This window comes from Corvus hawaiiensis, chromosome 26 (genome assembly GCF_020740725.1).
Source record: "Corvus hawaiiensis isolate bCorHaw1 chromosome 26, bCorHaw1.pri.cur, whole genome shotgun sequence".
Taxonomy (NCBI): domain Eukaryota; kingdom Metazoa; phylum Chordata; class Aves; order Passeriformes; family Corvidae; genus Corvus; species Corvus hawaiiensis.
Genome location: NC_063238.1, coordinates 31,786,518 through 31,812,689, shown reverse-complemented (window position 1 = coordinate 31,812,689; position 26,172 = coordinate 31,786,518). Strand labels below are relative to the sequence as shown.

Below are 26,172 nucleotides of genomic sequence, written 5' to 3'. Positions count from 1 at the left end.
ACCAGTTGCTTGCTCCCTTTCCAGTCTGTATTTCACAGACCCCACAGTGGTGGAACTGTCAAGGGGAGGGCTTAAATGTTCTGCGTTAAACGCCACTCTTTGATATCAAGGAGGAATGGGAACTCCAAGCCAGTTTCACATGCCAGCTCACGTGTCATCGTGAGTTTATTCCTGCACTTTTCTCCTCTGTCAACAAAAACTGTTTGGGGAATCTCAGCACTGCACAGCTTGGATATAAAAAAATAGCATCTGGTATATTTTATGAGCTAATAGGAAAAAAGTGACTTGCTAATTTTGAATTCAGTAGTTTTATCATACTTTTGGCATAGATGAGTAATGTGGGTTGCTAAACAGCAACAGACTGGAGAGGTTGAAGGATATAAGGAAGATTTAGCACATGCATTCAGGGCCAATGTTGTCAGTAAAACTTGTTGCTATTTTGAACCATGCTTTTAGAAGTTTACCCTGACTTAGTGTTTGAGATTAACTGATCTTTGACAATAGCTCTCAGGGCTCGGGCAGGAGTCCTCTGGTGAAACTAACTCTGTGATTTCAAGCATTACAGACCAGCTGCCCTCCTTTTGCCTCCAGGGCAGCATTACCGGGACAGGGCTTGCACCAGCACCCTGGCTGCTCTGGTTCAGCATACAAGGGCAAACCTGGCTTTGCTAGCAGTTTAAGTTACCATGCAAACTGTGTAAGGCATAAATAAACCATAAGTACCTGTGTTTTTTCACCATATGCTTCCAAGAGTGACAGCTTTTGATATAGGGGAAGATCAGATAGCCAAGTTTCCTCACAACACTTCAGATATGCTGCAGTTGAGGACAAATTTCATAGAAAGATCAATCTTTGAAGACTAAATACTTCCAGAATAGTTGCAGAAATCATAAAAATGTGGTAAAACTTTCTTAATACCGATTTGTGTGTGCATCTATTTTACTGTAAACTTTTTTTACCTGGATATTTCTGCTTGAGGAATATATGATGAGTGTGTAAAGATATATTGAAAGTAGTGCACATGTTGTTCAAGCTTTGTAGACTAGCATGAGACTGAATTCCTAGACTCCAGAGTCTACTGAGAACAAATTTCTGTTCTGAGAAGTCTTTTTTTTTTTTTTTAAAGATCTTTCAATCCTTGACTTCCCAAATTGCTAAGAAAAATAAGTTTTCTTTGGAGGATGAACGGCAATATCTTTCAAAAAGATCAGCTTGTCTGTCTGACCTCTGAGTCATACCACTCGTTTTCCCACAATAACATTTTCCTCTTTTGGCTTCTGTCTGCAGCTTCCTAGTTCGAATATTTGCGATTGCTTATAAATCAACAGTTTGAACATAGAACAAAGAAGCATGTTTCTTACCTTTGGAACTGGGGTTTACCTCCTTAAATGGCAAATTACCAATGTCTTTATTCTTTACCATTCCGTAATATTGTTTCAATACTGCAAACACACCTTTGCAATGCAAAAACCTGCAGCTTGTGTTTTGAGAGTCAGTAGAGCCTATTTCAACCTCAGCAAGATCATGTCTTAAGCAACCAAAACAATAGTATTTGAACACGAGATTTTCACGTCTGAAGATTTTCTTTTAGCCCGTTTTTCTCTCATGACTGAAAAATGCTTCCCCCACACCACAGAAGAAAATAGTTAGTGTTACTGGGTTTGGTCTTTCTATATCTTGCATGTCCCTTTAATAGCCAAAAGACAAATCCAGAATATTTTACTGTGGCTTTTCACTTACTCAGTAGTAGCCTATGAAATCGGTCAAACATTAAAAGTGACCAGAAAATGCTACATATTTATCTTGCTGCTTCTAACAGAGTGCATTGTTGCATTCAAATGTGCTTTCAAAATTTTTCAAGGAAGGTCATTGTGTTTGGAGATAATGTTTTATTTTAAAATAAAACAGCCAAAAGTCTTGAAAGTCTGTGTTTTCAGAAAATAAAATAAGTATTAAGCTAAGGCCCAGATCATAAAACAGTGAGAACACTACCTAAGCAACTACATATCACCAAGCCATCACATGGCACATGCAGGACAACCAGGGGATCTGGCCCATCCAGCATGGGTGTAGGAAAAGCAGGTCCTGCTTGTCCAGCTTGATCTCGTATGACAAGGTGACCTGCTTCTGTGGATATTGTCTACCTGGACTTTTGTAAAGTCTTTGATATTGTGTCCCGTGTCCCACATCATTCTCTTGGAGAAACTGGAAGCCGGTGGCTTGGACAGGGGCACCCTTCACTGGGTAAAAACTGTCTGGATGGCCAGGCCCAGAGTGTTCCCCAGGGCTCAGTATCAGGGCCAGTTCTGTTTAATATCTTTATTGATGATCTGAATGAGAGGATCAAGGGTACCCTGAATCAATTTGCAGATAACACCAAGCCGGGCATGAGTGTTGATCTGCTGGAGGGTAGGAGAGCTCTGCAGAAGGATCTGGACAGGCTGGATCAATGGGCCAAGGCCAGTGGTATGAGGTTCAACAAGGTCAGATGCTGGGTCCTGCACTTGGGTCACAACAACCCCATGTAGTGCTGCAGGCTGGGGAACAGTGGCTGGAAAGCTGCCCTTGGAAAAGGAGCTGGGGGTGCTGGTCAACAGTGACTGAACATGAGCCAGTGTGTGCCCAGGTGGCCAAGGAGGCCAGTGGTGTCCTAGCCTGTATCAGAAACAGTGTGGTCAGCAGGACCAGGGCAGGGATTGTCCCCCTGTACTTGGCACTGGTGAGGCCACACCTCAAATCTTGGGTTCATGTTTGGGCCCCTTACTCAAAAAAGGACATTGAGCATGTGGGGTTTGTCCAGAGAAGGGCAATGGAGCTGGTGAAGGGTCTGCCTGGAGCACAAGTCTGATGAGGAGCAGCTGAGGGAGCTGGGGGTGTTTAGCCTGGAGGCTCAGGGGAGACCTTATCACTCTCTTCAACTCCCTGAAAGGAGGCTGTAGCCAGGTTGAGGTTGGTCTCTTCTCCCAGGTGTAATAAGTGACAGGACAAGAGGAAATGGCCTCAAGTTGCACCAGGGGAGGTTCAAATTGGATATTAGGAAAAAATTCTTCATTAAAAAGGGTGGTCAGGCACTGGAAAAGGCCACCCAGGGAAGTGGTGGAGTAACAATCCCTGGAGGTGTTTAAAAGATGGGGCACTTGTGGACATGGTTTAGTGATAGACTTGGCAGTGCTGGATTAAGGGTTGCACTTCATGATCTTAAAGGTCTTTTCCAACTCAAATGATTTGGTTTATTCTATGATATATACAAAACACTTTTAGTAAAGGTCAGGGAAGTATTAGGAAGTGTGCTTATGTAAAACTTGTGTTTTCTTCTGCAAATTTTTAATCTTTTTTTTTTTTTTTTTTTTTTTCCTTTGCTTTACAGATGATCCTAAAGTGATTGTTGCCAACCTTACAGTAAGTATTTAGGACTGGGAGGTATCTGTCTATAATTCACTGTTCACTTCTTGATTTGTGGCATTATTCAGCTTGCTTTTCTCACTCTTTAGGCAGGAAAATCAATCAACCATTATCATAAATAAAGAATGTTAAATGGTGCCCTTCATGCACACAGATTAATGTTTGTCATGTTTTTCACTGTTTGCTGCTCTAGTAGCTTTTATAACCTTTTTGGGCAGTGCAGAGACAGAATCTCCTGGACTGTCTTTACTCCCTGAATTGAGTCTATTTATTCATTGCTTCAGAATTGGAAAGTAATCTTTTAGGGTAAACATTTTACTAGCACTTTAAAGACACTGAAAAAGTGCATTTAATAGCCTTCAACTCTAACCTTGCCTTTAATGGAAAAAAAGTGTTTAAAATTAAAACAAAACAAAACCCCCCAAATTTTGTAACCAGATGGCTTTAAATATACCTGCAGATGAGGTGTATTTTTGAGCATTCAGTCATCCTCTGGAACTTACGCTTTGGTCCAGTTAGAATTCTTCATCTGTGAGTTAAGTATATGTGATATTTTGTTTGATAGTTTCATAAAGACTGTCATGAGGATGAAACTTTCTAAATATATCTTTGAATGCCTCCCTGGGCCTTGGCTGCATGTAAATACTGGACAGAAATGACTGGACTACGTATTCTAGATGTACACTTTGTTTTCCAGACATCATCAGTGCTGCCCTTAACAGCTTGATTTCTGTAGTCAAAGGTTTTATGTGCATCTTAAGCTAACTCACAGTGTGCTATTTGTAACCATTTATTTTTCAGTGTAGAAAGCCTGACCAGCACTTCAAGCCTTACTTGAAACAGCACCTGCCTAAACGTTTGCACTATGCCAACAACCGAAGAATTGAGGATGTCCATTTACTGGTGGATCGCAAATGGCATGTGGCAAGGTAACCCTTGCTTTTGCTTCCATCCCAATTTTCAGTCTTTTCTTCTGAGGAAATGGGACACTTAGGATTGCCCTGTCTGTTTGCATCTACCTCTACCCTGTGAGCACGAGGAGTTTTGAAATCTGTGTGAGGTTCAATCACATTTCGTGCATGAGGATGTGGTTTAGAACACAAAATATTTTAAAGTGTGGGAAAATCAATTGCTGGATAGAAGTTAGAAACCCAAACTGATGTGCTCAAGCAGCTTTGTGGTTTTTGACTGATTAGCTCAAATGTAGAAACTGATAAGCCTTTCTAATGAGGTGCAAGCTTACTCCAACTGAGGAGCAGGGAATGTGGGAGGAAGGGGCAGGCTTATGTGGTGAGGGGATGTGAGGGAGCAAGAGTCTGAGTGGATGAAATGGACGAATGGAAAGAAAATGGAGATACTGGCGGAGTGGGTGAATGCCTGAGAACATGTGGAAGGATATGAGGGGTGGCCATCAAAATGCTGTGCTGGCAATGTATTGTGTTTCAAAACAAATCCACAGAAAGCCAGGATGCTTTAGCTCAGGAAAAACTCTGGTTTGGGTTGCTCTTAACCATATGACTCTGAATTTTTGGATATAGAATATGGGCAGTATTTATTAGTTAGCTAAAAATTGAATGAGGAAAAACAAGTTGGCACATACATGTATAGAGTGAACAGGAGAGGAGTAGCCTTTGTTTATGGATCATGCACAGCTTTCCATTTGAGTATACTTTGACACGTGTTGTGTATTACAGTATGAGAATGGTAGGGTCTTTTTTGCCTGAATCTGACTCAGTGCTTCTTGGAAGATGACACAGCTTTTGGCTCATGGTAGTCTGTTATGAGCTTTAAATTATGGTAGGGTTTTTTGCCCATATAGCTGCCAGGCAAACACACAGTGTGTTGTAAGTGGCTTTTGACATCTGTGCTTATCTTTCCATGAATTATGCAAGAATCACTCTGCTGAAGCACTGAATGAGAAACCCCATTTGCTTTCTTGCATAACTCCACTGGCTGCTGGCAGGCTGCCCTGTGGCTGGGGTTATGTATATTTCAAAGAATCACACTCTGAATTTTACGCCTATAAAAGCTTTAGTTTTAAGAATTTTACTGGAATTTATGGGATTGCCCAGGTTGATTTACATTTAGTAATTTCTTACTAATTACATCAGTCTTTCTTTGGCTTATTTATGAATTTTCAGAGCTCTCCTTCACCACTAATTCATTCATTAGTGTAAGTGTAATTGGTAGTTACAGCCTGATTGCTGTAACTCTAGTATATAAACATAGATATAAATATAAGGCCAAAATCAAGCTTTGACTGAGCATTATTTTATTGCACATGAAGAAATTAATTTGTAGGATAATGTGGTCCTCTGCATGTCTTGCCTGCACATAGCCCTATAAAACTGTATAGAAGTACTCTGAAATAAACTGGTGATTATAATTCCTATGACACAATACTTATTTTTCCACTTATTTTGTAAAAAACCCATCTCAATAACAAGCTGATAATTATCATTCCTATGGTACAGCACTTACCATCCCAGCTATTTCTGTTCATGAAAATCTTTATTTTTTCAGCTTTGTTTCTGCCCCCCATTTTTGTTTATTGGGCTAAAGGCAAACAGGCGAAAGCACTTTATAGCATTGTATGACACTGTGGCACTGTAACATCACAAAGGTGCTTTCTGAGCAGCCTCTGTGGGCCTTTTGAGGATTGGAAGAGTATGGTCCAACACCTCCAGCCTGCAGGAGATTGTGATATGAGAAGGTCTGAGAAAATAATAGATACTAAGGTTTTTATCAATAATAGTTGTTTCTTAGAGTGGGAGTAGAGGGAGAAACCCTGGGGATGCTGTATAAGCCTGCAGTCCTACTACTGCTATTCAAGAAAGATAAATAATGCATTGTCCTGTAACCTTATCCTTCCTACCCCCAAAGGATATTGTGAGGTCAGACACCTTTGAGGAAATTTTCTAATACTTTTTCAATTTAGGAAAGCTGTGGATGTTTACAAGAAACCAACAGGAAAATGTTTCTTTCACGGAGACCATGGCTATGACAACAAGATAAACAGCATGCAGGTACGAGCAATGTGTGGGAAGGTCATTGAAGGCAGAAGAAATTGAAAGTCTCTGAAATGTAAATATTCAGTGAAAACCCCCCACATTTTAAAGTTCTTCCTTCATGTTCTTCTTTCTATTTTTTTTTAAGACTGTCTTTATAGGTTATGGTCCTACCTTCAAGTACAAGACCAAAGTGCCTCCTTTTGAAAACATTGAACTGTACAACGTCATGTGTGGTAAGCTGCCTGCTTGAGAAGTTGCAAAAGCAGCAACTTATTTTACCAGGGCTTCATTTAGGTACCCATGAGCTCATGCCCTGAATTCCTCCCAGTGTTTTTTTCCTAGTCCCCCTTTCCCAAGCACTTGCCAGGAGGGCTGAAGGCACATCTCAGGGGTCTCAGTTTGCTCTGGTGCTGGCCAGTAAAGGGCATTACTATAGTTAGGATGTGTGCAGCTTGACAGAGATCAAATGGACACCCCTACAATGTGTGGTGTCCACATCTCAGCAGTCTAGGAAAGAGGTTTCTGTTCAGAGACTTGCTTCTGCACCTGCACATCTCATGCAGCAGCTCAGGCTGATCACTTAGTTTTCTATGGCATTTCCTGGTATGATTATGTTTCCTGAATTTGCACTGAAGCCACGAAGAAGAATCTCATGATGTATACAGATATTCATTAAGATCTTTTCTTTAGTACTGATTTTCTAGAAAAATGAAATTTTCAACGTGTAATTCACAGTGAAACTTCAAGGTGTTTCAAAGATGTGATTCACATTTTTTTTCCCAAATATGTATAACCTAAGGGGTAGTTAGCCCTTATTTATAAATCAGTGTGTTGCAGATGTTTGGTGTAAGGTCAGCACATTGAGCATAGGTTTGCACTGGAAGCTGAAGGAGTAGTTATAATAAAACTCTGTACAGTTTAAAATTTTTCCAGTGTCTTGGTGCAAATTAACATTTTGTCATGAAAGCAAAGATACTATTCATGTGGCATTTGCAATTTTATGACTTGGACAAAAGATCAGTGTTTTCATTACATTAAAAGCTTTCATTAACATGCTGTAGGTGTAAACAATATTACTAATAAATGTCTTGGCTTGATAGAGTTGCTGCTGAATACGTGTTTGGAGTCTAACCACCATTCATTTTTCCTCGGTGGTTTCATAGATCTGCTTGGATTAAAGCCTGCTCCCAATAATGGCACCCATGGAAGTTTAAATCACCTGCTGAGAGCCAATGTTTATAAACCAACTGTGCCAGATGAAGTTGCTAAACCACTGTATCCTGTAGCTCTACCTTCTGCATCAGATTTTGATATAGGATGTACATGTGATGATAAGGTAGGTGTTTAGGATCTGTGAAAGCCTCCACTACTAGCAGTAGTTTTTGGTAAAGTTGTAGCCATTTTACTTGTTTTGAGAGGATTTGATCTGTAAGAATTTCCCCAGGTCCCTCCTGTGAAGTCTTTTGCCCTCTTGGAACAATTATGGCTTTTTGTAAAAGTGAAGATAAGAAAATGATCACTGTCTTATAGTACTAGTTTTGTTGTGTTAGATGCCTAGTAAAATGAGATGTCAGAGTGCTCCAGTGGTCCTAATTTTGTTCCTTTTTTTTCTATTCTTGAGAAGAACAAGTTGGATGAACTCAATAAGCGCTTTCATGTCAAGGGAACAGAAGGTAAGAGCCTGCTGCCTCAGTTGATGAAAGCTGATTTCATTTTCTTTTGTAAATTACTTTGCGTCGTTAATACCAGAGCAGCTCCTGGTGTGGTTAAGTGTGGTAAATTGTCTTTTCGAGTAACTGCTGAAGTAGCACACAGACACACATGAGATATGTGGGATCTCGGGATGAAGCGCTGCTCATGTGACGAAGTGCACACTACCTTTTGCTGAACTGGGACTAAAGCATTGTTCAAAGTGATGTGAGTTTTAATTCTTCCACTCCATCACCTTCAGAAGTTTTAAGCTCAGATGTGAAGGTAGAGACATGAGGAAAGGAGAGGGTGCATGAGGTGGTACTCCATTCAACCACAGGCTGTAAGTGGGGGAAAAACCAGACTGTATTTGCATGCTGTGTTTTCCCATAGTTATCCAGGCTCAGGTTTCACCTAGAAAGGATGCTACAGCTGCTTTGACAATCCCTGACTAGGTCTTAATGCTTGGCTCTTAGGGTGCAGGTTATAGAGTGAAACAAGTGCTCTGCTAGTTTAGGCTGCTGAGCGCAATTCTGTTCCTCTTCAGTGTTCAAGTCAATGTTACTTCCAGGAGAAAGCATTCCCAGCTCTCCTGGACACTAGTTCCTGCTGTGTGCCAGCGCTGACTTCTGTGTGACTGCATTCTCAGCTGCATCAGGGCCGTGGTCCAGGTTAAAGCGGAGCAATAGGAGCAGAGGAGCACTACTTTTCTGAGCAGCACTACTGAGTTGAAAGGTGAACCAAAGCAGAGTTTTCCTTCTCACAGTGGTGATCAAGTTCAGCATAACAATTCACAGCATTTCCCTTACCATAACAATTGTCCAGATTAACAGATTCTGAAGCTTTGAGTTTAGACACGGATTTTTGAGGTATCTCAAATTGTATTGTTCAGATGGTTAAGGAGATTTGTTTCAATTCCCTTATGAAGGCAATACTTTATGAAGGTATTTTCAGTTTCTCTGTTGTGAACAGGCAATGCAGCCTATCCTTTAGTTTCTAAATGTGATGTAATTCCTCCTCTTTGTGAGTTAAATTGCCTTTCTGCAGCTTTCATCTTGTTAAACTGATTTTCCCAATCAATGAAGAGCTATTCCTCACTGTGACAGTTTCTGGTATCAGGAAAAAACACCGTCACTGCTGTAGTTCAAATCTCAACATCTTTATTTTGGTTTATAGTTTTCATTCTTCTTCACTGTAGTAATATAAAAATAGTATTTCGATATATTTTAATATGTGAGCATTCAAACCAATTGCACTTGCTCATTTGTCAATTCTCTGTTAAATGGCATGGTGTGTCCTTATTTAAACAAGCAGTTCTGCTGCATGCAAGTTTTGTTTTACTTCAAGACAAGCTGTAGCACCTGTTTACAGATCTTCCTGCGTTTATTTAATTCCCTTCTCCCACACAGTGCACCATGTTGTTATTCACAGGCAGAAGAAAAAGATGACTTCAGCTTCTCTTGAATAAAGCAAGTTTATCATCTTTGTCCTTAGACTAGGCTTTTCCTACTTTTTTTCTTGTGCCCTATAAAAACATCCTCTGTTTGTAGTCAAGCACTAATAAAACATGCCCTTTTCTTTCAGGTTAAATGCCTATCTGGGAATTGTGTTAGGCCGCTTTCCTTGTTTCTATTTTAATTTTCTGTTTTAATTTCCAAAAGCAAGCCATGTATGTTTGCCAAAAGGTTATCAAATTCAATGAACTCTACAGGGCAATGCAAGATTGTCCAGGAAATCTATTTTTCTTCTATCTCTTTCAATGTTTTTGTCTTTTTATAAGCAAGGTTGTCAGAGTTATCTAAGGACATTTAACCATAACATATCACCAAGACAGAAGAAGGGCAGTTTTTACAGAGCTGGAGGTATCTTTTTGTAGCCAAAGTAAGGAAAAGGCTTTTTTCTTAGTTTGTTTCTTTGATTTTACTGACAAAAAATATCACATCAGTCTTCAGAACTAATCTGTATCAGCCAAGTGGGAAAAAACTACTCTTTTAGTGAGTGGCCACTTTCGCCTCCGTTTTGAGAGGGACTTTACAGAAAACTTAGGAAGGAGAGAAAGTCCAGAGAAGAGTGGCAAGACTGATAGACCAGGGACGGATTTAAAGCTATGAAGAAAAGTGCTTATCACCTCATGTGTGACTGAAATGTGGACACAAAGATCATTGAAGAGTCTCCAGGGTTTGGAAAAATACCCTCTTTCCAACCTGTGACACAAACAAGCTTTCAAGTGTAGAAGGGACTTTTAATCCCAAAGGGTATTGTGAGCCTGGAATGGGGATTGCAGCCAGAACAGTTGAAGAGCTGTTTCTCTCTCTTTCAAAAGATTTCCTTAGTAATTATTTGGTGTCAATATCCCATTAATGATCACTGAAAAATCAGCATGTGACAAAAAGCCAACCCCATTTTTCTTTTTTTCATCCTTAAGATTTTTAGTAATAAATGTAAATGTAATTTCTTTTGATCTTTAGAGAAGCATCTTTTATATGGACGCCCTGCAGTACTGTACCGCACAAAATACAATATCTTGCATCATCACGACTTTGAAAGTGGCTACAGTGAAACATTCCTGATGCCTCTCTGGACATCCTACACTATTTCCAAACAGGTTAGAGCTGTCTCTACTCTTGAAATGTGCTTAAAAAATCCTGGGGAAAATTTTTTGGTATCTGTGTTCTTGAAGTCCTAAAATTTCCCTTTCCCAGGGAAATTTTCGCACCAGAAATGATGTCAAGTACCTCTGTAAACAATGCCCAGATTCTTTTATTTCCTTCATGAGAGAAGAATTTTAAGGCAGAAGGGTCATATATTTCTTCTCCTGTTTTGTTCAGTGGGGGTTTGTTTTATTATGAGTGCCTTCATTTGAATTATCTCCCATGGAGATTTCCCTGAAGAAGGGACTGTGTAGCAATGCAGGAGCAGGATTTGGTTGTAGTGGTTTATTTTACTACACAAGGCCTTCTGTGCAGTCTGTCAACTGTTTCCTTTTATCTGTAAAAGCTGAAATTACTTTTTTTTGCTTTCTCCATGTTCCTCAATACAGGCAGAGGTATCAGGTGTCCCGGAGCACCTGGCCAGCTGTGTGAGGCCTGACCTCCGCATTTCTCCAGGAAACAGCCAGAGCTGCGCCGCATACCGAGGCGACAAACAGCTCTCCTATGGATTCCTCTTCCCTCCTCGTAAGTTTAGATAGCTTTTTAGTACCTAGGGATTTTGCAATTGTCTTGTTTTGTTAGGGAAAACCTTTGGTATGAACATACTCCAGGCAAACCCCACCAGATAAAAACAGACTAATTTTGAATTCAAACACCAGTAAGATAAACATATTTTTAATTCATAAATCCAAATTAGACTTTTGCATACTGTAAAAGTTTCTACCATCCTATAGAAATAGTGATAGTAGAAAGCCTATGTAAACAAGTGTTCTTGATTCTCCTGATGCACTTGCTTTACTCCAGTATTGGAGCAGTGATCTTCTGGGAATAGTAAATGTTGAAGGGGCACAACTTTCTCACAGCTGTGAACTTCATTGCTCTGCCTTCCTCACTCAGTGGCTGAAATATTTTATGGTGGATTTCTGAAATGGAATTACTGGTGCAAAGGCTTGCTCAGAACTAGAAGATAATTCCACACTTCTTTCCCAGAAAATTGCTGGCCGCTTTTGTAAATGCCTGCAGAGCAGCTCTCTGCCTTTTAAGAGAGCAAAAATAGATGAGCTATATGAAAATAGTTTGAACAGACTGACAGTTGAAGTAAAGATAAAATCCTTCCTTTCCATGCTCAGCTGTCATGTTAAAGACAAATTTTGTGTATGTAATGTGCATTTCTGGATATAGCATTCAGATTGCTGTTTAGATTATAGTATTCCCTTTGGTTAAGATCTGAAGCCATTTTCAAAACATTTATATCTTTTATGAAATTCTTATATTTCATCTCATTAATATTTTTCTGTTTCACTGTTTTCAGAATTAAGTTCCTCTGCAGAAGCAAAATATGATGCTTTTCTAATAACAAATATAATTCCAATGTATCCTGCCTTCAAAAGTAAGTGCTTTTTTCCATGACTATACTTCTCTTTAACAACAAGCTTTTTTTTTACTGTGTGTTGGATTATGGAATGAACTGATGGGAGAAGTTTAGAACATAAAATTCAGTTACCTATAGCCAGCAGATAATACCTGTGGGCACCTGTATAGTGCTAGGTATGGGCAGGCTATATATGCCACAATATAAATAAATAATAAATAAATACCACAAGAAAGGCTTAAGTTTTAAGAAAAGTTTATTTTCCTTGGTGCTGGGCTAAGGTAAGAGCACAGACGTGCTGTAGGTCAGCAGTTGCGCTTTATGTCACAGTAATTCACTGTCTGCAAGATCATTCAGATTCTCTTGTCTGTAGCCCAAGCTAGTGCGGAACATACTTAGGCAACAGCTGGAGCCTGAGAGCATGTTCAAGCCTGGGAGTGTGTCCTTGGCATTTTGTAGTTCGGGGACAAGTGATTAGATTTGATTTTTCTCTCCATGCCCTTAGAAGGAGACTGAACATATTTATTACCTATAAAGAAAAAAGAGAAAACCAATTTATGGAAAATGAGGGATGATTTAAACCTGTCTGAAACTTTCAGTGCTGCAGGATTATAATACTAACATTTCTTTTGTCTGCACATCCCTTTTCTCTCTAGTCTTGCCAAGAGGTAGGAAAACCATCAGGCTATTCTGGTGGCATTTTTGGCTCGGCAGGGATTGACAAGCCTTGGAAGAATCTCAAGAGCCTGTTCTTGTGAGATTTCCAATTAAGATTTTAGGCCAGAGAGGTTTGGATAAACATGAAAGCCTATGGGAGCCTGTTTCTTTTTAACCAGAAAAGAGTGTTTTTAACTGAAAAGCCTTTGTGTAGGACCAAGTGGTGATGTTTGCTGGAAATTTGAGCAAAAGCACTTGACTGATTACGTAGTGAAAAATTATCAGGGATTTCCCGCTCCTGAGTCACTTCATAAAAGTGCTCTTTATGCTAATGTTAATCTCAGTATTTTGCTGAAATGCTAATCACAGGAGAACAACCCACCTCTAGCAGCTCATTTTGTCTAGTGGCCTTCTTCATCACAAGTGGGTGAAGGATTCCTTGCAAAAAAATTCTGGTACTAATGTCATTCCTGCAGAATTACAAACCACTCCATGTATGCAGGTTGCAGTGCTGAGAGCCAAGTATAAGCTGATTATAAGGATCTTTTTCTGTAACAGGTGAAATAGGAGGTGGCAGTTTATGCTTTGCTGGCTTTGGTGGTAGTGCTGGCTGCAGAGGGCCCCCTCCTCTGCTTTGTTTTTATAATTGACTGTCCCATCCCATCCCCACAGGCAATAATTCTGTGTCCATCTTTTCCGTAGTGAGATTGGCTTAAGCAGCTCCTGCTTTGCTGGAGCTACAAAAATTATGCCCCTGGGCTGGGACCACATTGCCCTGGTGTTGCTCTGTATGCGATTGCAGTGGGAAGTGGAACAGGGCTCTGATTTAGATACAAAACTCAAGGCAGTGAGGAGAGATGGAATCTTTCCTTTTTGGACTGTTTTTTATTGTTAAGGCACATGCACTGGAGGAGTGAGCAGCTGGAGGAGTGGTATTGCCAAGTGATTAGGCTGAAGTTCTTGTTAGACCACTGCTGGTGGGACCCTGGGCATCAGCCCCAGCTGGCTTAGAACAAGGTGTACAAGGCAGCTTTCTGAGGCTGGCATTGCCACCAGCTCCAGGGAACCATGGACTTAATGGTCTGAGCTGACAAGACAAGAGTTAAACTCTTACAAGTTTGAGAAGTTTTGTTTACATACACTTCTGTTAGTTAAAAAAGAAGAAAAAAAACTGTAAGAATGATGTCACTGGAGATTCCAGTGTGTTTCCCATCTCTGCAAGAATCTTAACTTGCTAAGGTTGAGGAGGACATGGTGGGAGAAAGTGTGTCATGCTCTTCCCAAAGGCTGCTGTAATGACATGACTTTGGTCCTCTTTAATTGCATTTAGTTTAAAAGTTAAACATTTTGTATCGAAGGAGAATTTAACTGAATGAATATGACCTTTGTATTTCCCTTTCTTTTAAAATGCTTGGTTTCAGCTTTTAATCGTGGTGCTGTATCCTTTTTAAAATTAATAAAAACCCCCAAAACACACCACCCCAGCATATTTCCCTGTAAGCAGATAACAAAGACAAAGGTAGCGTTTACAGAGATATCAAAAACGTGTGAATAGCTGTTTCTACAGCTTGGTGAAGGAACAGCAGAACCTCTGTGCAAGGCCTGTGGTAATGCCAGCCTGGGAGCTGTACCGTGCATTTCCTTTATCACTGGTTGGGGAAAAAAAATCAACAGAGAACAAAGAAGCCTGAATAGGCTTTATTGACAAAACTGAATGAAGCTGCAGTAACTCTGTAATGCTTAGTCTTTGATTTCCCCTACTATCTCACAAATAATATCCACTGGATTTTTATCTTCAGGAAGAAGAAAACTGTTTGTAACCTCGACATGTTTTGACTTATCCAAATCTTGGTGTGTTGTGGGGTTTTTGTTTGGTTGGGTTTTTTCTGTTTGTTTTGGGGTTTTTTTATTACTTTTGGTTTGATTGTTTGGTTTGGTTTTCTTCCCCACAGAGGTGTGGAACTATTTCCAAAGGGTTTTGGTGAAGAGATACGCCACTGAACGAAATGGAGTCAATGTTATAAGTGGACCAATCTTTGACTATGACTATGATGGTTTACATGACACACCTGACAAAATAAAACAGTAAGAGTTTGTCTTTAAATTGGTTTGCTGTTGCTTCTCTTGCTGATGACTTTATCTTAAACAATTAATTATCTGCACATCATTTGATTTTTGGGAGGGGACATAATTTTCTAGCTCTTTCTAAAGTTATTGGGACTGAATGCCCATGTAGATAGGACAGTGATAAAAATAAGGAAATGACAATTCAGCAGTTAACTTTTCACCTTGACTTTGAAATTGTGTTCATCCTTGTCTTGGTTTGAGATGAAGCTGAATTAGGTTCCACAGAGTCTATTGTCTCTAAAATTCTCTAGAACTTAAGAGCAGTGCTATTGAGTTACATGCTCAAGTCTTTTGTTAATTCTGTAATGCACTCTCTCTGTCTTTGAACTGAAGAAGCCTTTCAGCGCTGCAGGAGGTAATTATGTAGCACAGTGTGAGCTAATTGGATGCTCACTTTCAATAGTATTCAGGAATCAAACACATCTCAACAATGTGTGTGTGTCCTCACACGTAGGAGAGGAAAGACCATGTTGTTTGTGTAACCTTCTTCCAAACAAGTTCATCCTTTGTGGATAAATATTTGCTTTATTCCCTCAGGTTTGTGGAAGGCAGTGCAATCCCTGTTCCAACTCATTACTATGCCATCATAACCAGCTGCTTAGATTTCACTCAGCCAGCCGACAAGTGTGATGGACCGCTCTCCGTGCTCTCATACATCCTTCCCCACCGGCCTGACAATGATGAGAGCTGCAATGTAAGTTTTGTTGCACTACTGCAGCTCTGGGGTAAACACGTTCCTGGGACATGTGAAAACCCATTACTATTAGAAGCAAGTGCTCACTGATGTCTTGAATGGGAAGCACAGGATAGTGCCTCTGTTAAGCGAATGCACGCCTCCATTATATCAGCAACAATATGGAACTATTACTGCACCTAAAATTGTCTGGAAGCACTGACATACAGTAGGTTGGCAGTATTGTTTATTGCCTGTAGGATTCTATGTTTTGTCAGTGTAACTTCAGAACAGACTGGGGGGAGGCTGTATAGGTAGACATACTGTGCTGGCAGCCAGCCTGATGTTTTTATGGAGGTCAGTTTCTATATGCAGGTACAGTGCAATCTGTCTGCTACAGCAGTCTGGGTGCATCAATCAGCATGATTATATCCAACCCAACAGTATTAAAAGTAGATGCTATAACCGGCCAAGGGTAGAATTGTAGTTCTTGCTGTTTTCAGAACACCTTGATGCAAGGGAAAGGTTTGGGTTCTTATTACAGAGCTAGCCAAACACCCTTCTGGTTTCTTTCCTATCTTCCATTAGGATGCAAGATCATCTACTGTAAGAATCTTAATGAAGGCTTTGGTCTGGTCAGCACTGCAGAAAGTGCACACTTGGCAGCTGATCGTGTGGCAGGAGGGCGTTGGGTCCCCCATGGGCTCCAGTGCTCTGCGAGGACAGCAGAGCTCCCAGGCAGCTGTATTTAGACTTGTCCTTCCGCCTGAACTTGTTCTCCCATTACACAGCTGTGTGGATTCCTGCACACAGACACTTCACTATAGGCTGCCAGGAGACTGTTTCCTGAATGAACTCATTAATGTCATGAATTTTGTATTGGCAAAAAAGTTAAGACTCCTGTTCCAGCTACAGGCAGAAATAGTCATTCCAACTCTGTACACAATTCACCTGGAACACTGTTTCTTTCTCACTCATCAAATAACCGTTTCCTGAATGAACACATTGATGTTATAAATTTTGTATAGGCAAAAAAAGTTAAGACTCCTTTTCCAGCTAGAAGCAGAAATAGTCATTCCAATTCTGAACACAATTGACCTTGAACACTGTTTCTTTTTCATTCATCAAGCATTTCCTGCTTTCAGGGTCCACTTTTTAAACCCATGCTTTTGGAGCAGTATCCCTCTCTCTTGAGCAGGTCTGGCTTTCCCCTGTTTAGATTCTCAACTGCTTTGGGCAGAGATGTCTTCCACCAGGAGTCTCAGAATGTCCTACATATATTGCATTGTGGTTTTTCTCTGGACTGCTTTTCTCTGAATCAAGATCCAATTAGTGATCTGGAAATTACTACTTTGGCAGGTATTAAGTGTCTCTGCCCTTGTAACTCGGCCCACATGTAATTTTATGACAAAGTAAGTTTTTTTTTCCTCCTGATATTGCATGTCATAGTTCTCTTAAACTGCTGAAATCCTTTTTATGAGCTCTTTACAATAATGGTCTCTTCTAGTTTTTGATTTCTTACATTTCAAACCAACCTTCTTTCCTCTGTAGGTTGTGCTACTTACAGTGTATGTATTTACAGTCTGAGAAAAACTTCAGTGCTTCTGCAAGGTCATTAGCAGATATTGGTCCATGCCTTTTATATAGCAAAGAACCACTCCAAAAATATTTAAATGTTGCTCTTGAATGAAAATACAGCTAGGCAAATTTCTACCACTGAAATCCAGCATCAGTCTTACTTTTGCACATGGTGTTCCACCTTACTTGTCCGAAGAAGTGATTGCGTAAAACCTCACCATACTTCATGGATGAAATGCATGGATAACATAGGAATTTTACCTTAACATCTCCACAGTTTTCTTTTAAGATTTGAAGAAATATTAGCTTTCCCTCTGCTCTGCTCTAGCTGTACACACATTCTCTCTCTTCACACAGCCACTGAAGAACACCACTACTCTTCTCATCTGAATTTGTTCCTTTTCTAAACTGTGTTTATTCATGGTGAGGTTATGCCCATTTATTCTTGTGTCAACATTTTTCTGTGTCTTAAATAGCCCTTCTTTGGGATTTACCCTAGAGATGATTTATGATGATTCTCAAAGCATATACTTCTTTCTATTCATGGAAGACCCAGGATCTTTTTTGCTCTTTTAAGAGAGGATGAGCCTGTTGGCAGACATCCTGTGCATCTCATCCAGTCCAATCTTTTTTTTCCCCTGGATCATGAATGAGATTAAGTACTGCAGCTCAGATCTCAAAATGAAAATGGTTTTCTTTCCATTGGACACAACTCCTCTGATACTACCTATAATTTGCTTTTTCCATAGCTGTGTTGTAATGGTGGCTCACATTTGTGCACAACTGATACACTCAGGTGCTTCTCTTCTGTGTGTCAGTTTGGATAACCCAATTTCATGCTATACTGGGAGCTCCTGCATCTGCATCCTCCACTGTGCTATTCCAGTCTTCCTCTGCATTGACAGGAGTTCCTGACTATTGGGGCTTTTTGCTAGCAACTAATGACCTTGGCACAAGAAGCATGTGTGAAAACATTACACAAAATCCTTTCCAAGACCAAAGTTGAAGGAACCCTAGAAACTACTGGAAACTTTCTCTAGGCGACTGTTTTCCCTTCAGCAGAACATTTAAATTTCTTTTCATTAGTGAGTTCCTCACCCACCTGTCTACATGCATCATGTTCAGCTTTCCATTTGATATTCCGAGAGATTCTTGTGCAGAATATCTGGTGTTTTTTCCACTGGATTTTGGGTTAGCCTCCTAATTGATTACCTATTTCTATTTGTCTCCGTGTTTTCAATTGTTATTTTTTCCTTCTAAAACTCTCTGTATTATGGGGGTGAGACTAAGCACTACAGTTGGAGAAAACTGTCATTTTAAATGTAAACACTTCATTATTATGTGGCAATATAATACCATGTTAGTTGATCACTGTATTTCAGATCCTTGCTGCTGCACCTGAGGCTTCATGGGCAGGTTGTGGACTAGAAAAAAAAAAAATGGAAATCAGTGGATTGATTTTCTGGAGTCATGCAAATGCCGTCTTGCTGGACTAGGTTTAAACAAGCCTCACAGTCCTGTGATTTATTCATGTTGCAGATCTTTTGCACACTGCTTGTATTCAAAAAAAGTGAGCTTTGTAGCTTGCTCATAACTTCCTTTTGAGCTCTGCAGATTTCCTGCTCAGAAGAAAGGCTTGAGGAAAAACAAAAATGTCACAGTGGCTGCATTTGCAATAACAACCCTGTTGAGGCCTGTTTGCAGACTCCTGATTGCCAGGCTGAAGGCTGAGCAGGGGCTTCCTGCAGCCACATGCTGCCAGGTGGCATTCCTGGAGCATGGCACTGCAGGCAAAGGGGAGTGAGCAGGATGCGCTCCCTCCTCTTCCCTCTTAATTTGCATCTTTCTTTTCTTGTTCCAGACCTGGTTTTGGTCCTCAGGTTGTTAGTGATATGGAGAGGAAAGCTGGTTTGGGGCTGAGAGCTTTGAACTGAACAGGTGCTGACTCGGTCATGGACATTTGCTTTAGAGCAGCCAGCTGTGATCTGTCTGGGACTTTGTGTCCTCTGTGCAAACGACCGCGCTCACCCTCCCAGCTTTTGTTGGGTGACCCACTTCCTGGTCTGTGGCACAACTACTACACTGGATGGGCTCTGGCATTGCTGGAGCTTAGTCTTGGTCTATGAGAGGGTCACTTAGTAGGAGGACCTTGCTGAGACAGTCAGAAGAGTTCATTTCCAGGAATAGGCCCAGAAGTAGATTTTTATCAGCAAGATTTCCAAGTCACACACATGAAGTCTAAATACCGGAGATACCATTCCTAACTTGCTTCCCTAGCAGTGGTTTAGAGGTACCAGCCAGAGGGGCCAAAGAGGGAAAAGTCCTGTTTGCTTTGTCCTTTTCCCATGTCTGCTCCCTGTCATGCAGTGCCCAGGCCTGGGTGCAGTGCTCATGGCACATGTTGCTGGGCTGGTTAAGGCACACAAACAGCCAGTCCCAGTCACTGCAGCGTTTTGCAGGGCTGATTTTCTGATGTGTTTGCGAGTTACCTTAGTTTGTGGAAGACTCCAACATGTGCTGGTGCTGGCACAAGGCATGAGGCAGCAGCTATCCCCTAAGAGCATACAACCTGACCCCAATCACTCTGGCAGCATAACCTTCCTGATTTTTCTTTTTTTTTTTTTTTGTATCAGGAAATGTTTGGTGAAATTCTTTTTTTTTATCAGTGAAAAATATGTATGTTCCAGTAACAAGAGTCTTTAGGTACCTACATAAACCACTGTCCCAACTGTGTAAAGAATTGTAAAGGTCTCCTAAAAGTAAAGTGGAAAGATTAAAATATTACTGTGTTAGATGATGTAGTGGTCAATTGAGAATAATGTATAGGGGTAGGATTCAAAGCCAAACAGCCTAGAGTTTGGCCTTTGGTAATACAAAAATAATTAATATGGAGTTCCTTCTGTGAGATAAAAACCATGGAGTGACCAGTGGATCTTCTAAAAATATATGGCTGTTTTTCTGAAACACCTGCAACTTGAACCTAGCTTTTTCTAGATGATCATGTTTTTGTGTCAACCCCATCCTAAAATGGGTACTGAATTAAAACTGTAGGATTCGTCTTGCTTGCTAAATGTCAAATCTGTTTTCTTGGAAGTCATTTACCTTATTCATTCCTGAATAAGGCACAGAGGTTCTTCAAATCTGGAACAAATGTGTAGACAAGTTGCATTTGCTTTTGGAGATGATTTTTGACAAGACTTACTATAAAACGTTTTTTTTTTTTTTTTTTTTCCCAGAGCTCTGAGGATGAATCAAAGTGGGTTGAAGATCTTCTGAAGATGCACACTGCACGTGTGCGTGACATTGAACAGCTCACTAGCTTGGACTTCTTCCGAAAGACCAGTCGCAGCTACACAGAAATCCTCTCCCTAAAGACATACCTGCATACGTTTGAAAGTGAAATTTAGCTTTCTAACCTTTACTCAGTGCATCCTTTTATCAATTGGTGTATATTTTTATATTGTTTTTATATTTATTAATTTGAAGCCAGGACATTAAAAATATTAGTATTTTAATCCTGTATCAAATCTTAAACATTAAACCTTTGTGTCATTTGTTTTGTTTCTCCAATGTTTAATATAGGTATGTCTCTTGGTTGATTTAGTAGTGCTTGTAATACTGCATTTTGAGTCCTTACTCGGAGCTTTTAAGTGGTGCTGCAAGGTTTGATGCGTGCATCAAGGAAATTTCTCATGCTCCTTTACCACACTTGTAGTCCTGTACTGTATATCAAAATACTGAACATGTAAAATTACATTCATTTACTGATAACTGTGTGACAGACATATTTAAACACTATAGACAAATAGCATCTTAAATATAATAAACCACACATTCAGGTTTTTTTAATGTGTTTTGATTTCCTTTCACAGGGATGTTCAGAGGGGCTTGTGGGTAGCTGGATGCTGACAGATCTCTTAGTGAGCAGAGCCCTTCTCAAGAGCCTTAGGTTTGCTGGTAAGAGGACTGCCGGGGCCCAGGTGCCCTGCCCTGGTACTCAGCAATGAGACATAAAATAGACACCCACAGCAGTCATTACTGGTTAGGTTTTGCTATAGGGGCAGAGCTGGGAGGGGAGGATGCTTGCTGTCATGAGCTAGCAGGGAATTATTCCATGCTTGAGGCCACTTGGCCCTGCTCTGGAACTGTGGAAAGGATCCAAGGTGATAACATCGGTTGTTGCTGGTAGGGCTGTGTCACACCCCTTCTCTACCACAGCTGGTCTGGGCTGGTTCATGGGAATACCTGCTCCATCATCCTTTGCTTCAGCTTTGGGGGAAATTGAAATGAGACAGAAGCTGAAAGAGGTGACACTGCTAAATATACAACAGTGGACTTTTAGCTGTGAGAAGAAAATCTGATTTTTATCATCCTGTTCTAATGGACAGAGCCTGAGATGTGTTCCCCTAGTCTGAGGCTTAATGGCAGCTCTCATTCTCAAAGGAAACCCCTTGGTCTGATTGCACACATATAACTTCTGGTACAGTGAAGTCCATACAGTGCACGTGATTCAGAGCCATCACCTAGACCTGGTCAAGTCTCTGTTTGCTACTTCAGTGCAGTAACAATCTCATAATCCTGGCAAGCCCCCCTACAAGTGCCACTGAGGGCAGAGTCCTAAGACAGTGGAGTAGACACTGTTGTGTGCTGGTATCTGGATAATGGCCTGATTTGGCTTGGACAGCTTTTATAGAAGACATATTATGGAGCATTAGTGTTAGTGTAGCTACATGATGTAACAGAGAAATTATCGTTTAGAATGTCTTTGAGGCTGAAACCCACTAATGCCACTATTGTAAAGCCTTCATTTGAGGTTAGAGATTTCCCTCTCTCTATGAAAGTTGTTTGTGTCTATTTTCTCCTTGAGGGTTGCAGCTACTGAAGGGAAGAGGGAGGGGCTGGAAAGCATCTCAGCCATGTAAACAGACCAGTAGCCAGGTCTCCGAAGTAAAATTAGTTTGGCACAACAGCAACTTGCACCCCTGTAGCATCCATCTAAGAGAAAGTAGTAAATTGGAGTTAATCACATTGACATAGATAATAAAGATCTTGTGACCAGTAGACAAAAATTTATTATTCTAGGTGCCAAATTCTGTTTTATTTAGAAAACACAAAACTTGAATGCTTTATAATACCTCCAAAATGTTAGGATGGAAATTCTAATAACTGCACAAAGCTACGGGAAACATCCTATTCTTGCAACTTAATAATTGTCTCTTGTGGTTGTCTGGTAGCACAGAAATATTTTCCTTTAAGCTTTCAGCAGGGCTTCTTGCCATGATAAGCTTTTATGTTCTTACATGTACTATAAAGGGTATTTCCTTTGGATTTAAAAGAGCTTTCTCTTAAGACCTAATTCCTTCAACATGAACTTTAGTGATGATTTAATGTGGTGGTTCATAAACTAAACTAAAGACCACCCCTGCTCTTTTGCTTTGACATTAATCTGTTGCTCTGTTTGGGTTTTTAATCAAATTGAACAAATTATGTAATTATTTTCTCCCAAAATAATATGAAATTCATACCAAAGGAACATTTAAGCTCTGAAAAATAATCGTGTGTTCACAGAAGTTTGCTTCTGAAATATAATTAGTGATTGAAAATTGTTGTGAGAGACAGTTTAACTCTTGGTTTCACTAAAGAACGATGATTAGTGTGTTGGGAAACATCATTTTTTTGACTGTGTTTCTTATTGTGACAGTAAATAATAGCAATTTACTTCTGTCCTACCTACTTCTCTTCAGCCTTTGGCTCTATGGTCTTGCATGATGTTGCTGTTTTATTTTATTGTGTTAGCAGAAATAACTGCACTGAGAAATACTTGTGGTGATTTCTGCATGTGGCATGGGGTACTTTTCCCACTGAAAGATGCCTTATCAACTCAAAAGCTCTAATGCAAAGCTAAAGCCTTGTAAATCCCTCTAAGCAACATGAGCTCTGCAGGAATGACAGGTATTTCAAAGGAAACTTGTAATTTGCCTTTGGTGTAATATTCAGGGTGAATGTTAGCTTAGGGCACAGGGAAGGAACCCCTCTGCTTTCCAATCCTGTTAGACCATTTTGAAAAGATGAAATACCACTTGTTTCTGTTACATGTTGCCTTTTCTGGCTTCAGCAAGAGGTCCATTGAGGAGAACAAGCACTGAATTTTTCTGTTGAGCAAACACTATTTTTGAGGGTTTGGTAATTACTGTTTGTACTTGGTGATCCAAATTTGAGGCATGTTCAATGGGTTAGAGGCAGTTCAGTTGAGCAACTGCCACAACAACGAAAGCCATGGTGTCCTGCACACCTAGCAAGGTCCTTTTACTCGGGAAAAATCCTTCAGAGGCAGTTAGGCAACTGGAATAACCCTGCTACTGGAAACTGTTGCTTTTTAAAACCCATTTTCCACAGTCACGTATCCTTAATAGATAAGCACTGAAAGCAGGTCAAGTAACCTGACCAAGAGAATAGTTGTGATGGTGAAATTATGGCAAAAGTCACCATCCTGTTCTGGCAGTACCACAGTACTCAATCACTGATGATTATGTGCTGTCCTGGTCAGCTAACAGCTTGATTAGATTGATAATTTCTACTTGCTGTTTCTCTCTTCTCCATGTCCAGCCTTTAGCCTCTTTATGGGGTTAGGTACAACATTCAACAGTTTTTGCACTTGTTTGAATGTTGGTTCTGTTTTGGTAACAGCAGATCAGTTTGGATTGTGTTATAAAGCAATTTCAGCTCCAGATGAACAAGAAAATGAAAAGATTTAATTGTCAGGTCTGTGCCATCCTCTGAAGGTTTTCCAGAGTTCACAGGGATATAGTGTGAGTAATAACCATGTTTAATTAGGCCAATCTTGCTGTGTCCCTGGAGGCTCCTCCAGAGCAATCCTGCCATGATCTCTTTCTTCTCAGTGCTTTATATGCAAACAGTCGGTCAGCTGAATGTGTGAAGATTTTAAGACTAACAAATGAAAACACACATGCATGGCAGGTTCATGAAGTCCCTGCTCCCCTTGCATTTCGCTTCTTCCTATACATCAGTCTGTATAGGGTGAAATAGCTCTCTAATTCCTGCACATAGCCAGAAGCAAACCTTTTCAGGAAAGCTGAAGGAGCTCCCCTCTGAAGGTGTTGCTAGTTGCAGGAGAGAGCAGGAACTTGGGGAGTGTCTGGCTTGGACTGTGAGGACACAGTGCAGAACCTGATCTGAAAGAAAAAAATTTGTAGCAGCAGGAACTGATGTTCCAGCAATCCTTCCCTTCAGTCTCACATCCACATCAAACATCTTTAATTACCTTTAAATTTGTATTACACTCCTGTGCAGATTACCCTGGCTCCTTTCTGCAGGAAGCAGAGGAGATACTGCTTGCAGTGCAATTGAGAAAATTCCCCTGCAGATTCGCTTGTTCTGCCCTGTGAGAGAGGGATACAACCAGGCCTTCCCAGAGTAGGGGAGAGTATGGGTGCTGCAGGGCTGCCATCTCCTCTCTGCTCCAGTACAGTGCTCTTCCAATGGGTTTGTCACTTAAGGCAGCAGGGTTTATTCTGCTGGTTTGGCACAGAGAGACAAGTGAAACTTCACAACCTTCCTGGGAGGCTGCTGTTACACAGGCATGGATGAAACTGTGGCATGGAGAGGTTGGATAGTCTGTTTATGTGCATGCATAGAGTATGGCCAGTAAAGCTGGTCACAGCGCTACTGCGTGGGGCTTAATACGTGACATTTTGAAATCATTTCTGATAGTGCTATCACTGAGGGGAGAGCACAGGGCACATTTTGTAAAGCAAAATCTTCAGAATCGTGGCTGAAATAAAACTTGAATACAGGGCAATAGAAGCAAAACTCCCTTCCTTTGGGGGCAACAAATAATGCTGAATTGGTTTTCTGTCAATCCCATGCATCAAAATGCTTTTGGTAGGCCTGGTTCCTTACCAGAATCCTTCTGTATCCCACAGGGATGCCACAGCACTTGTCTGTCCATCTTGTCTGTCCAGGTCGGTTTTTGACTAGTTTCAATTTCCCTTACTGCAGTCTCAGACCACTGTTGCACTTGACCTGAGAGACATGGTATAGTCATGAAAAATAAGTATACCTTGACCAGGATAGACCTGCCAGCAAATGATTAATACCATGTTAACTGTATGTCTTCCAAATGGGGGAAATGTTCAAATGTTTAAAGTTTAGCCCTTGTTCAAGAGAGGAGAAAAAAAAGGCATTTTTAAACATTGTGGAAAAATACCTAATCTCGTTTCTTTGCACTTGTTGTGTAAATACAAGATAAGAGCAGTATTCCCAAGGTTACTGCAAACAGCCTGTCACTACAGAGTACAAACTAACATTTACTAAAATGTATGTTGACATAAAAAGCAGCATTGCTGCAGCCAGCTGCGGTAAAAAAACCCACAGGATTTTTTCCCTTTACAAGTCAAAAGTTTGGGATGTGACTTATTCAGACCTGCCCTCACAAAGGAAAATCTCTGCCCTGCCTACAGCATCCATGGTATGTGCACAGTTGCTCTGGAGCCTTACCTTACTGTGTTACCTTATCTGTTGTTTTCTAAACACGGTAGGGAAAGGCAGATGGAGGTCACCCAGGTTTCCTCTGCGGGTTTCACCATGGAGACATCATCAGGCAAAGAAATTGGTAACCGTGGATTAGCACAGCTGTAACTGATTGACCCTAAAACTAGAATTTACTAGAAAAGAGGTGGGATTATTTGACATCATAAACCCTCAACAGAAAACAATGAAATCCTTTTCAGGGGATATTTTCCTGAGTTTTCTTTTTCCTGGCTGTGTGCAGCAAGTAGACAATTATTTCTTCTTTTCTACATGGAGGACTGATACGTCAGAAGAGGATGGATAAAGAAGGAACAGGAACTTTGTACACCCACCAAATAAATCTCCAGCCCCAGTCCCCTTCTGGCAGCATCTCTTGGACCTTCAACCTCTTCTGTCATCTGAAGTGGGAAACTTCTCTTATCCCCTTACACAGCAGGTTTTTTTCTGCTGACCTCCCTGTTT

At 40.6% G+C, this 26,172-nt stretch overlaps 1 protein-coding gene and 1 long non-coding RNA gene across 9 annotated transcripts in view; one reads left to right on the top strand and one right to left on the bottom strand.

Annotated features, from left to right (window-relative positions):
• Positions 1-21,004, top strand: part of ENPP2 (ectonucleotide pyrophosphatase/phosphodiesterase 2) — a 72,440-nt gene extending 51,436 nt beyond the window's left edge. For 6 of the 8 annotated variants that reach the window (XM_048286689.1, XM_048286688.1, XM_048286681.1 and 3 more), the window contains 12 exons: positions 3,368-3,399; positions 4,204-4,331; positions 6,341-6,428; positions 6,559-6,646; positions 7,577-7,749; positions 8,035-8,086; positions 10,571-10,707; positions 11,143-11,278; positions 12,066-12,143; positions 14,735-14,867; positions 15,447-15,603; positions 20,397-21,004. In XM_048286689.1, the coding sequence (XP_048142646.1) occupies positions 3,368-3,399; positions 4,204-4,331; positions 6,341-6,428; positions 6,559-6,646; positions 7,577-7,749; positions 8,035-8,086; positions 10,571-10,707; positions 11,143-11,278; positions 12,066-12,143; positions 14,735-14,867; positions 15,447-15,603; positions 20,397-20,567 (1,373 nt within the window). In that variant the 3' untranslated portion in view covers positions 20,568-21,004. The remainder of the gene's footprint in view (positions 1-3,367; positions 3,400-4,203; positions 4,332-6,340; positions 6,429-6,558; positions 6,647-7,576; positions 7,750-8,034; positions 8,087-10,570; positions 10,708-11,142; positions 11,279-12,065; positions 12,144-14,734; positions 14,868-15,446; positions 15,604-20,396) is intronic. The other 2 variants (XM_048286686.1, XM_048286682.1) reach the window with 1 other exon arrangement.
• On the bottom strand, positions 18,519-25,754 carry LOC125317065. The gene is made up of 3 exons (XR_007199929.1): positions 25,678-25,754; positions 25,081-25,203; positions 18,519-18,584 (listed from the first exon to the last, which is right to left on the bottom strand). It is a non-coding gene; the product is annotated as an uncharacterized LOC125317065 (long non-coding RNA).
• Between the last annotated feature and the right edge of the window lie 418 nt (positions 25,755-26,172).